The following is a 13,762-nucleotide window of genomic DNA, read 5'->3' on the forward strand; positions in this document are numbered from 1 at the left end:
TTTAGTGATGAGAATAAATAAAAATGCTTTAAATATATGATTCAATGAGGGTGAAATAGTATTCAATTTACATTTTTTACTCTCACAATAAAGAGACCATATTTCAAAAAATGGGTATCTTAATCAAGAAAAATTCTAGAAATTTTAGAGGCTATTCATACTTTTAATAATAGTATAGATATAAATTTGAATATATATATATATATAGATATATATATTTTAAATTTTAGAAACCCAAACCCATCCCAAGTGCATTAAATTACAATACGGGTTAGAAAAATCGGACTTTACCTTTTTCTCAGGCTTTAAGCCCCAAATTTAGGGCTAGGTCCGAATTGACCGTAAACCGGGCCCAACCCGGCCGACTTGCACGAAAAATTGCCGGATGGTGTGACCACCTGAATTGATGTCCGGTGCCGGAGAGGAAGCGTGGAATCCAATTATTCAAATTCGATTCTGGACTTTCGAGATGAGACGAGGCAAACAGACAGAAGCAGAATCGATAGAGGAGAGCGGGAATAGGATTTTGGGAGTTTACTTCCGTCCCATTAGCTTCATATGCGTCACAGGAAGTACACGTGCGGGAGGACAGGTGGCAGCTCGCTATTGTGTGAGGCGCTGATGCGAATTTAATTTTGGTTGTGAGCTGTTATTAAAGCGGGAACAGCTGTAATATCGTGCAGAGAAAGCACATGCTACCCGTTGATTGACGAAAAACCATGGCGCCGAAGGCGAAACCGGAAACCAATGGCGCCCATGCTTTCTCATTCTCCCACCATTTTCCTCCCACCATCGTTTCTCCTCGAACCCTTCAATCACCTTCAAATTATCTCTCGGCATCTCCATCTACCCCTATCTCTGTCTCTGTCCCGGGATTCTCTTCTCTGTCTCTTTCCAAGGCTTTCAATGAAATGAAATGGCGAGGCCGAACGCGAAGCACGTTTCGTCAAGACTCTTCCTTCTCTTCTTGTTTGTAGGCTTTCTAGCACTCGCTCTGATTGCAGACTTTCTCTGGGCTTCGTCTTCTTCCTTGGCTTCCGCTTATTCTTCCCTCGCCTCCAACTGGGCTTCCGAGAAATCTGGGAATGTGGTCATACATAATGTCGAAAAGGTGAGTTGGATTAATGACATAGCATTTCTTAAGATATAGAACATAATTCTAGCAGGTTTTATCGATTTTGGACGACTATTCTATTTAGGGTTTTTGATTGGGTGTGTTAAACTTTTAGGCGACTGTTTTTCGTTAATAAGGGTTGATCTACTTATGTTTAATGGTTTTGCACTCGCATTAGGAAAAAACTGATGAAGTTAATAAAGACCCGGCTCCTGGTAGATTCTTGTCCGCAACCTACGCTGATATACCTGCACCAGAACTGAAATGGGAGCAGATGGCGACGGCCCCTGTTCCTCGTCTTGATGGGTCAGCGATACAGATTAAGAATCTTCTCTACGTGCTTGCTGGATATGGTACCATCGACTACGTGAGACTCCTTCTCCACCCTTCGAGATTATTTACTTTTTTCTTAGTTTATGGGATTTAATTGCTTATGGTTTTGGTTGATTCATGAACTCACTTCAATGTTTAAGTGTTTGCAATTTGATTGCTTAATGGTGAGTATCAGCTTAATACGAAGGTCGTTATGTGATCTTCATTCTTTATATCCAACCAATTTTCCGAAGTAACAACGTGAACTGAATTGTATAACCTGAACGGCCTGCATTGTTCAATGGCTTCTGAAAATTTTGAAGCAATGGATTTTGCAGTTTTTTTTCTATCAATTTGTTTGGTTTTTGAGCTTATTGTAAACCTTATAAATGAGACTTCTAGTTAATATAAGAAAGTGCATTGCATTTTGTTTAAATTGGTTTACATGAACCCTTCATAATGTCCTCACGCAACGTAGTTGAGAGAGAATATTTGATAAGATAAGCTAGAATCACTGGGCTAAATGGCAATGTTCTTAGCTAGCAGTCTGTTGTATCACAGATTTCTTTTTATTTTATTTGGTAGATCGCTATTGTTTTTCTGAAGTGATAAAAAATAGACCTGATAGGGTATTCCTAAGTTCTACATAAATGAGCTGCTGGTCTAAGTGATGGCTCTTTTCAACTAAAACATTAATAAAATAATAAATTCTTTTGATAGATTGTTGTAGCTCTCCACTTGATTTTCTTTTTATTTTATTTTTTAGATCACTATTGTTTTTTTCTGAAGTGATCAAAATAGACATGATAGGGTATTCCTAAGTTCTACACAGATGAGCTTCTGGTTTAAGTGATGGTTCTTTTCAACTAAAACATTAAAATAATAAATGCTTTTGATGGATTGTTGTAGCTCTCCACCTAATTTTAGTGATTCTTGTCTTCCTGTCAATGAGCAATTGATGTGGTTGTAGTTTTAGTTTCTTTAGTACATAAACTCTACATAATCAGTTGATCTCGGCTGTTTTCTGTTTATTCTTTATGTTTTTACCTTATAGGTGCATTCTCATGTTGATGTCTACAACTTTACGGACAATACATGGGGCGGAAGGATTGATATGCCAAAGGAAATGGCTCATTCACATTTAGGAGTGGCATCAGATGGGAGATACATCTACATAGTCAGTGGACAATATGGTCCACAATGCAGAGGGCCAATAACTCGTTCATATGTGCTGGACATGGAGACAAAACAGTGGGGGAAGTTGCCCCCTTTACCAGTACCCAGGTATGCTTCATGGTCACGATTTAGATAAGTGTATGGTAGTTTTTTTACCTTTTATTCCAAAATCATGTAAAGCATTATTTTTTATTCAATAATGAAGAATATAGTTTTTATCTCTCTTTTGACATGCGAGAGGTAATATTATACAAAAGGGATGAAATTAAGGGTAAAAGAGAAAAAAATGAGCTTCTCTACACAATGAGAGCCATATCAAAATAGGGGTTAAGAATAATATCCATCCAATCATCTTTAGGAAAGAACTTAACAGATATCATTTAGGGTAGAATGGATATGGAGCTAATTTTTGGCTTTTTTTTTTCTTTCCATACAAAGTGGCCATTCTCAGACTCAAACCCATGCTATTTTACCATTGAATCAAGCACTGGCTCCTTACTTTGTTTATAGTTGTCCATCTTAATTATTATCATATCCTCTTGACCTGATGGAAGCATTTTTCGACCTTTCAATAAAACAATTACCAATCATGTTAATACATTAAGCAAGATATTTAATCTTATGCCCAATCCATTAATTATTATGCACTGTAAATGTACTTAAAAGTGTTAGCTTGTTAGGTGACACTAAAGTGCTAGGGTGGGCCTCCTAGCACCTGGGAGAGTAGGCACCAAATGAAGCACTTGCTTGACTGGAGGCAAACTGCAAATGTTAAGAAAATTAAAACAATGAGAAGGAAAAAATAGACTTAGCATATAGAGCCCAGTGGTTTAAAAGGTGTGCCTAGGTGCACAGGTGAGGTGCATTTTAAGGTATGCGACTTGCCTAGGCCCTTAGGCACATCACTTTGAAAAGGTGTGTGCCTGGTGTGCCTAGGCATGCCTAACATGAACTTGTTTGGGCTTTCCTCGAGGGGCTTGGTACAACTGCTGATTCCCGATGTTGTCTCACTGAGGCATCAACTAATCAAAGTTTATGTTGATTGTTGGATTAGGAGGGTTCCATCCAAACATTGATAGTCTTTGTTTTCTCTTTTACTTCTCTGCTTATTGCATTGTAGAACCACTGAAATTTAAGTAAACTCTGCAATGATTTATATTACCATCCATGAAAAGTGAACTTAAATCGAAACTCTAAGAAATTATCAAAAAATCTAAACCCTAACTTAAACAAGGAAAACTAATGCCAGGTTAAATGATGGAAAAAATAGGGCATAGGCTTGCTTTTTTTTTTCAGACAATAAGATGTCCTCTCCATGGATGCGACAATGGTTGCTGTGAAGAGGAAAATAAAATGTGTCAAAAGGGGAAGGCGCTAGAACAAAAGATCAGATCAAAATCGCTGCTCCTTGCAAATTTTTAGGTGGTTGATTGGCCATTGTTCAAAGCAAAATTCTTAGATGAAGTTTTTGTTGGCAATACCATCTTCATCTAGGCATTTTGATAATCTCTCTATTAGATTCGTGTGTTTCTATGGTCAACCAGCCAAAAATACAAAATATTTTAGGAAGAAGAAAGAAAACCCCATTGAGGAAGATGCAAGAACAGATAATGAGGCATTTATTGAAGAGAACTGACCTAAAAAAGCCTTCTGAAATGATGAGCCACACTGCCAAAAGATTTTTGAAACTTAAAGCCCAAAAGTATTAGGAAAATGGCTGTACTCAACATCTACATGACCTACAAATGCCTTCTGGGCCTTAGAACGTTTTATGAAGGGTATCATATCCTATTTCTTTCATCTGTATGCCAATTTGAGAGAAGAAAACATTATGACAATGGCTGTATTCAACCTCTGCTAACACAAGATTTGAGAGAAGACAAAGGGTCTCTAGCTTGAGACTTGCATCTTCTCAATGGAGAGAGTAACTGACATGGTAGGGAGATGTGAGGAAACAAAAGGCTTCTCTTTTGATGTGAATGAATATGAAGACGTGGTTCAGTACTCTTTGAGGGAAAAATAAGGAAAAAAATCAAAAAATTGAGAAAAATGGGAAGGGGGTTTTGAGCAAGAAGAGCCCTTGTACACACACACACATACATATGATATGTTCGATATTCTTTTAATAGATACTAAACTTTTTGGGTGGTCTTCATTACACTATTTTCTATTTGTGTTCTAGATTTTGTAGCGATTTGTAATGTCTGATGCACATTTTTATAAGCTGTTAGATCCATATTGATTGTCAGGTCTTGAAAAGTTGCATTTTTAGATCTAGATTCTTGAATGAAAGCTTTCAATATATCTATCTGTAGGTATGCCCCAGCAACTCAAATTTGGAGAGGTAGGTTACACGTAATGGGTGGCAGCAAGGAGAATCGCCATACACCTGGGTTAGAGCATTGGAGTATTGCTGTAAAGAATGGAAAAGCATTGGAGAAACAGTGGCGAAATGAAGTGCCCATTCCCCGTGGGGGGCCCCACAGGTTTGTGTTCCATCTTTTCTAACAAATAGTATGCTGATTGTGATATAAATTACTGTGACTATTTTCTCCAAATGGTTTGATAGGTAATGATAATTATTTTCTCCAAGTTTCTTGGCACAAATGTACTCTTTTGACCATGTTTAATTATATGAACTTGATTACTTATATTTTCATTATTTCATAATGCCTAGCCTTTATGTGGATATATTTAGTCTTACTATAACACAAGTGGGGACATGTGCATTGCACGAGTTTTATTAAGAAAAAATTGAGGAAGAAGCTCTAAGTTCAATTGAAGCATTATATTTTTGGGTTATGTCTAGTTTATTTGACCACAATTCAAGTTGTGTTTTAGTGAGAGTGGCTAAATATATAGTATATATATATATATATATATATATATATATATATTTCATAATACCTAGCCCTTATGTGGATATATTTAGTCTTACTATAACACAAGTGGGGACATGTGCATTGCACGGATTTTATTAAGAAAAATTTGAGGAAGAAGCTCTAAGTTCAATTGAAGCATTATATTTTTGGGTTATGTCTAGTTTATTTGACCACAATTCAAGTTGTTTTAGTGAGAGTGGCTAAATATATGAGTATAACTCATAAGAAGAATTTATTAATTTTAAAAGAATGTAGAGAAGCAAAGTGTCTAGATATTATATTTTTTGTATATTACTGCTAATTTTTTTATTAATTTTAAACTTTATTGGTTTGTAATTATTTTTGTATTATTTTAGGTAAAATTATAAAAAAAAAACTCCTCTTATAACAATTCTATAAACCATCCTTGTGTTTTGACCCCTATAGCTTTGAAAAAAGTGCAAATACCTCCTTTTTGTGCTTTTCAATAACAAAGACATTGAAGTTACAAAAATACCCTTACCATTTGTTAAGGTGGTATTATACACAATTTGAAGTTTCAACTTTACCCTTCGATTCCACTAATTTATTTTGCTTGAGACCTTTTAAAGAGTAAATCTTTCTATTTGTTTTGGACGAAGTAAGGTAAAAAGATTGAAGTGAAGTAAATGGAAGAAAATCATTTTTTGAGGTACTTTAGTAAAGTTACATCTGAATACGAGTAATTTTGGTATTTAAAAAGTTAATGCATTACATCGGCATTTTCTATTTAGAATGTTAATGGAAGGAAGGTATTTGCACCATTTTTTCAAAACAATTTGGGAGGTTTTTGGTAAGGTCAAAATAGAGGGGAAGGTAATTCATAGGATTGTTAAATTAATTAAACTATATTTAAGATTAATAAATTTTTATTGATTTTTCTTTTTATTAATCCTTATTAAACTTAACTATTATATTAAACTTTTATTTTTCAATGGAATTTAAGTAAAAATTAATTATACAGCTAATAATCATTAGTTTTATATTAGTTTAAAACGAATGTTAGTTTTTAGTTTATCTTGTTACTTTTTTATTGATTTATTTATTTTTTATTATATTAATAACAACATTTTCATCAATTATAATAATTAATGATTATTTTTACACAAGTCTAAAGTGAGGGGATGGGATAAAGACGTGAACAAGTCTAAAGTTCTAGTCATACAATTTGAAGCTCCAGAGTTAATTACACAAGGTTTTGGAACTGGAAACAAGACAATCTGTACCTAAATGTGCAAGAGTAGCAGTAGTCCTGGAAGAAGACGATAGGTGAAGTCTCTCATATTCGTCAGGGTGATGGAAACCAATTCCTTATCCTTGCCAACTAGTAGTGGGTGTCATCTTCCACCTACTACTTCCACCAAGGCATGATTGGCCCAAGAAGAGGGTGGGCCATACAAGTCATAGCAAAACTTAACTGTATCCAGGACCACAATGAGAGCACTCCCGGATTTGACCATGTCTGCTACGAATTTTGCTGCCATCTCTTCCTTTTCCACCACCACCACCACGACCATTACCTCTAGCCACACCTCTTCCATGAGTTCCTCAACCACCACCACCACCTCTAGCAACAGCTAAAGCTGATTTCTCTGTAAGGATAGTGTGCATTGTGTGGAGTGGCAGCTCTCCAAGGGTTGCACATGAGTTAGACTAGGAAACAAAGGACGAAAAAGACAATATTACCCCTGTAGCGTAAACTTTTTTTTTTTGATAAATCCTGTAGCATAAACTTTAATGAGAAGATAAAACCATTTTCTTAATGTATGGTTTCTAATTTCCATCCTTTAGAAGCCTTTCTATTGTTACTATTAGGTTGTGAGTAATAAAAGCTTAATTTGAAAAAAAAGGTAAAGAGAATAATTTATCTTGATGTATTATGATGTTATTATTGTTTGAGCTGGGTTTCGGGCTTACCTGGGTTTTACAATTGAAGTGGTATTCTCTTATGAGAAAACATGCAGTCTGATAGAAAACATCAGGTTTCGGATTAGTGATTGTTTGGCCCACTGTATCATGAATAGCTGGGTTTTGTGGTTCACCTTGGTGGTGGGCATATCATGGTTCACCTGGTTGAACAGTCATATTTACTCACTGTTCAGTTGAACTGAGGTGGTGTATTTTATGGTTGTATCATCATGATATCTGCACTGAGTTTTGTCAGTAAACATGGAAAAACAAACTCGTGTTCACTGATTGTTCAATTTGCAAGAAGCCTAATTGGGTGTGACTGTTCAGTTGTAGGTAAGTGCAGTTTCAGATTTTCAAAATAAGGACTTATCTATTAAAGAACTTTGATAGGAAAAATAGGATTTTAATTTTTTTTATGAGTTTATATTTTAACTTTTACCGATGGAGGGTATGTTTAAGTCCAGTGGAGTCGGCCCACGAGGTATATTTAAGTTCATTTTGAAACCTCAGGGTATGTTTAAGTCAATTTCTGTAAACCTGGGGTATGTTCAAGTCTTTTACCCATTGTTATTGTTATTCATGTCTTGCATGATTGATCATAGGTTTCCTTTTAATGTTTATTTTTCTTGTAGAGCCTGCATTGTGGTGGATGATCGGCTTATTGTTATTGGTGGGCAGGAGGGTGATTTTATGGCCAAACCTGGATCACCTATTTTCAAATGCTCCCGAAGGCATGAGGTTTGTTATATGGTTCTTTGGTGTTACGTTAATTATCAATGAGCTCATAGATGTTGTTTTCTATAAGTTCTAAAGTTGGGTCGAGTCCTGGCATTGCCATCCTTTCTGCATATTAATTAGAGATTGTATTTCAGAGTGCACAAAACCAAGAAAAATAATTGAATGGAAATTGATTCTTGCTTGTATTTTGATGTGTGGATATTTCATTCTGATAAATGATAGAACAAAGAAAGGCCATAATCCAATGTTGGTCCCAGCTTATCTGGGGTCTTGTAATATTGAAAGTTGTTTCAGTTGGCTTTGAGGCTAGGAACTAGGGAGGAAAAGATGAAATTTTTTAACTTTCTATCATGTTTGTTGAGAGCCTTATTTGTTTTACCAACTAGCCACAGCTTGTTTTAAAGCTTAAGCTGCAATTCATTTTTGTCTTGCTAACTTACCATTTCCCTGATTGTCACACATTCTGGTTTTTGCTTGCCTAAGGTTGATGCATTTGTTATTTTTTTTAAAGAAAATCGAAGTACATTTAGAATTTTACTTCAAGATTCTGATACACTCCCATCCTTTGGAGTATCAGAATTTGCTTTAATTTCTCATTGTAGAAATGCAACTTTCTAGATTTTAGCTAATTTCTTCCCTTTTACTTCTCTTTTTTTTTAAGTTCCATTTTTTTCCTTTTTCTCCCGTTGCCATTTTCTAAATTCCAATTTGTCTTTCCAGGTTCAATATGGTGATGTCTATATGCTTGATGATGAGATGAAGTGGAAAACATTGCCCCCCATGCCAAAACCTAACTCTCATATAGAGTTTTCATGGGTTTTAGTCAATAATTCTATTGTTATTGTTGGAGGCACAACACAAAAGCATCCTGTAACCAAGAAGATGATTCTGGTTGGAGAAGTTTTCAGATTTAAGTTAGATACACTGGTAAGGTCCTCTTCTATATTTATATATATTTTTTTTTTCTGATAAATAAGTATGATTTGTATTAATATGAAGAGGGTGAGAAACCCTAAAATTTCATGTACAGAAGCTTTGCTACGATATTTACATGTATCCATTCTGGCTTCGAAAAATAATACCTACCAGTGGTTCATGAAGCTGTCTATAGGAACCACAGAGAACAATTTTAATACCCTAACCACCACATCAACATCCATTCAGTTTTGTTGATCACCATCAGAAAGGGATACTTTGGCTTCAAAAACAATGCTATATCTCTCCTTCTGCACAACCCAGCAAACTGAAAATGGGAGAAAGTTCCATGGGACTTTGCTTCCCTTTAGGTCCTCTTGTATTATTACAAGCTTCACCGAAATTAAATGCTTATTTGGTACAAGAGTTTCATCTAGGTGTACAATAACCATTTGCAACCTTCAATATGTAATTTGTTATCATTGACCTCTTTTTTCCACTTCCATGCTGGATATGTTAGTGTTATCTTTGTTATCCCTAGTAAGATTCGGAGGCACAAATAAATAATAGTTGATCCCTCAGTGAGCCCCCAAATGCACAGACAAATTCATTCTTTCATGTCTTCTCTCTCTACTCTAGAAAGCTCTTTGGTTGCCTACGCTTGGTTGCTCCAGAGAACTTGCAGCAATTTTATTTATAATAACTCTTTTTTGATAAATAACTTTTATTTGTTATAATAAGATATCCTATTGATGGAGATTATCTTTACCATTTTTTTCTCCCCTGGGATATATAAATATAATGGGATTTTAGTCCATATAAGATTGATATTGAGCTTTCTGCTATTGGATAATGTGATGATGGATTATTAAGCCAAGTGTATTAGGAATAGGATTTTATTTATTCAGTTTTAGTGCTTCCCATGTAGCTTTTTGAGAAAATAAATTGGGATATGATGCTTGCAAAGCTGTATATAATGGGCTATGCATCCAATCACGAGTGAACACACCAGTGTTCTGGACACTTCGGTGCGGGTCTGATGTGGATGGAACACTGGTGTGTTCACTCGTGATTGGATACATAACCCGTTGTTATACACAGATTGTGAGCAGTACAGATCTAGAATCAAATCTACCACTTCATGAGATCCTTGAATGGGGAGGTATTAAATCAATAATTGAACAACTGGATTTGAGATTATCAATCCGTTGTCCTTTTGGAGGGGTACCGTTTCTATTTGACCATTCCAAACAAGGTGGTCTGCCCTGCTTTTAGTTCTAATCAAGATGTGTTATGTTCCCTTTTGTCCTCCCGCACAGGCTAACGAGATGCAAGGGTCATTTGATAATGGCTGAAACAGTTGAACTGAATAACTTAATCCTTGTCTTTTATTTTAGGTATAGCAATAGAACCCAACTTCAGCCATTAAGGAGCTCAGAACCTCCTTGACAACTTGTTCACTAAAAGAAGTTATTCAGCTCAGCCGTTTCATCTGTTATCAGACGCCTTCAGTTTTTTTTTTCTTGAATGTGCAATTACGTATAAATAGGAAAAAGGCAAACCCTTCATTTCCATTTATCTATTTCTCTACACTTTTGTCACTATTGTCACTTCTGCTTCTGTTACAACTTCACGACTTTATGGTTACAGGAATGGTCAGTAATTGGAAGGATGCCTTATCGTGTGAAAACCACTCTAGCGGGATTCTGGGATGGATGGTTGTACTTTACGTCTGGCCAGCGAGATAGAGGACCTGATGATCCTTCACCTAAAAAAGTAGTTGGGGAAATGTGGAGAACCAAATTGAACCTATAATAAATTTTCTATACTCATTCTGACCAATTCTAACCTAGCCAAAGCTTCATCCAATTTTTTTATCCCCCCTCCCTTGCAGGTATTATATGTTTAAAGTAAAGAACAAGCTATAATGTATTAATTAGTAAGTCTGAAAGGTGCTTATAGGTGGTCCTCCACAATGTGTAATAGACCGTTTGTATTATACCGGCAATATAGAATTTCCTCTACAGTATTGTATGGACAGGCCTAATACAGATTTCTGATTTCCACTGCAAAGTTGTAAACATTCAGAAGATTCAAAAAGCACACTCTTCACTCATATCTGCCCTGAATTGACATCAATTCTGAGTTGGCACCTATCCCAGATGTACTTTGAGCCTATAAATTCTGATCCTGGGGTTATCGGTCATTCTCCATTTTTTTCTATGCACATGATATATGTGCTATATGCCCACATCATTTCTGTTGAAACATGAACGATACTAGACACCAGAGTAGGCTTGATTATTGTCCTTTTATTGCAACATGGGGAATGTGTTGTGCATTAAGGGTGTTTCAAAGTAAACCCTTCAGGCTGCAACTTGGGAATTGAGACGGCCAAACCAACCTGATCAGACCCAACTTGGGCTTGAGTTGAGAAATCTATATAAAATTTGTAAAGGTTTTCCTCCTTTCTTTTCCCTACTTTTTCCTTCAAACCAACTATAGCCCAAGGGTAAAGAATTAAAACATATGACGAAGCATGGAGCAAAGGTGAAGCCATCTCTTTTTTACCTCACAAGGTCCCTTGCGAGGTCACGGTATCTCAGCCTCATGAGGCCATGCTATTTTAATTTTGTGAGCCGCCTTGTCGGATCATGTTATTCCTCGTGAGTTGCCCATTGCCTTACAAGATTAAACTACTTCACCGCGCAAGGCTGCACCTAGTTGGCTCCGCGAGGCATTCAAAACCAAAATATATGTCCTGTGACTGTGAGACAAGTCATACGGCAAGGGTGCTAGATGCATGATCAGTGCCCCAAGAAAACCACGACTAGCTGTACTTAAGTGTCACTCTTTGAGGAGGCTCAAGATCGTGTTCCAACAACCTTGTGGTCTTAAAGGACACGTGTCCCAAAGGGAGAAACAGATAGGATCTGTCCCCAAGCATTCATTACTCGAGTTGAGGATTATTTTGGACTCCTTGCTTCATGCATGTAGTCTTGTCTCCTTCTGTAAATAGGGAGACCTTATGTGAAGGGGTTTAGATATTCATTCCACTTAGAGCTAAGTCTCATTCCTTGTTCTCCTCCATGATGTTTTTCTTTTGCTTCCAAGACTCTAAGTCTATCTTTATCCCTATTGGATTACATCAAGAATATCTAATTCTAGTTTTGGCCGGAGAAAGTGTAGGATGCCTCCACACAAAATTAAACAATTAAGAACTGAGGAAGCTATACTAGTTCAGCCGCCACCACTAGAGGAGCCAACACAACTAGACTTGCTGGCATCGGAAGTAGATATCCTATGCATAGAAGATGAAGGTGAAAACATACACAATAGCCAATGGGCTAGTATGATCAGAAAGATGTATGAACTACAAGATTGGCTTGATAAGATGAAGTGCAACAACAGAGAATGGAGCGCATGGAGTAAAAGCAAGAGCGTTTATGTGTTTCAATGATAACAAACTCATTGAGTATTAATGGTTTGTGCTAAGTGTGCAACTATTTTCATTGAACTAAAAATTATTAACAAATGCTAAATGAAGCAAAATTAGTATCGAAGAATTGAGCAGTTGTTAATTATTTGATGAATCTATGTAGAAAGAAAGTCTCTACCATGAGCTAAAAGGGAAAAAAAAAAAAGATTTTAAGTTCAAAAAGTTTTGATTGTGTCATATCTTGTCTACGACTAGTTGTAAATCATAAGTTTGGAACGTACACAACAAACTTAATATTGACCAATCTCAATAAACCTGAACCTTAGAAAATGATAATTAGAATAGATATGATTGTTAAGTGTTTTTGGACTTAAATTTAGTCTTTAGAAGCCCAAGGGATAAATTTCTAGACTATTGGGATGAATTTATGCAAGGTTTAAGGTTTTTAATAATGAGGAATCAACTTCCCAAAATGATGAATCAACTACACTGTTCATGAGTCAACCGTCTTCAATAGACAAGGCATAAAATAAGGTGTCACTATTCATGAGTTGATCGCCACAAATGATGAGTTGACGGCTCTTCACAGTCGAAAGTTGGTATCAAGTTATTAGTTGTTTAACAGAGTGGGATTAATTCATTGATGGAGAAAAAGATTCCCACCTATGACTAGTAGTTGGCTAACAAATTTTATCAACTAGCTACTAGTAGTGAAAATTTGACCATTTAAAGGCTAAACATCTAGTTACTTCTTTTGGTATGCCTTCTATATGTTGGGGCTATGTTCTGAACATTGCTAAGAGTGGCTTGAAGCCAATCCAACAACTCTTTAATGGTCATAAGGTCTCAACATCTATAAAATAAATAATATTTGAGGGATGAAGAACTATGAAAAACTTTATTGGTATTACATTTGCTAATACTAGGAGCATTTTCTAAGAGCAAAGAGTTTGAGAAAAGAGAAGATTTCTTTCTGTACTTGAAGCAATTTATGTAAAAAATAAATAAATAAGTAGCCTTTGAGGCTTATATGTTTCTCATAGTGGTTTGAGAATCTCTTCAAGTGTTGAGCTTATATTATTTTTGTTACTTGTCTTGCTATTGATATTAGTTTGCTTGTACTTGCTTATATCTGCCTAGTTAGAGGCTTGTATTCGTATTTGAACGTATATTATTTTATCATTTGTAATTTGTGGGTGTTCTAAGAGGTGAACACTAAGTTGTTGGTAGGGATAGCACCATGAAAATCTACCTAGG

At 35.9% G+C, this 13,762-nt stretch overlaps 1 protein-coding gene across 1 annotated transcript; it reads left to right on the plus strand.

Annotated features, from left to right (window-relative positions):
* The first annotated feature begins 529 nt into the window (after positions 1-529).
* On the plus strand, positions 530-11,139 carry LOC148870020 (kelch repeat-containing protein At3g27220-like). The gene is made up of 7 exons (XM_088970720.1): positions 530-1,111; positions 1,293-1,481; positions 2,481-2,710; positions 4,918-5,088; positions 8,046-8,151; positions 8,872-9,078; positions 10,717-11,139. Exons 1-7 carry the CDS (start codon positions 917-919, stop codon positions 10,879-10,881), a joined length of 1,263 nt encoding a protein of 420 aa, XP_088826846.1. The 5' UTR covers positions 530-916; the 3' UTR covers positions 10,882-11,139.
* Positions 11,140-13,762: the final 2,623 nt, after the last annotated feature.

The sequence above is a fragment of the Nelumbo lutea genome, chromosome 2 (genome assembly GCF_056320005.1).
Source record: "Nelumbo lutea isolate HS-2025 chromosome 2, American lotus-T2T, whole genome shotgun sequence".
Lineage (NCBI taxonomy): Eukaryota > Viridiplantae > Streptophyta > Magnoliopsida > Proteales > Nelumbonaceae > Nelumbo > Nelumbo lutea.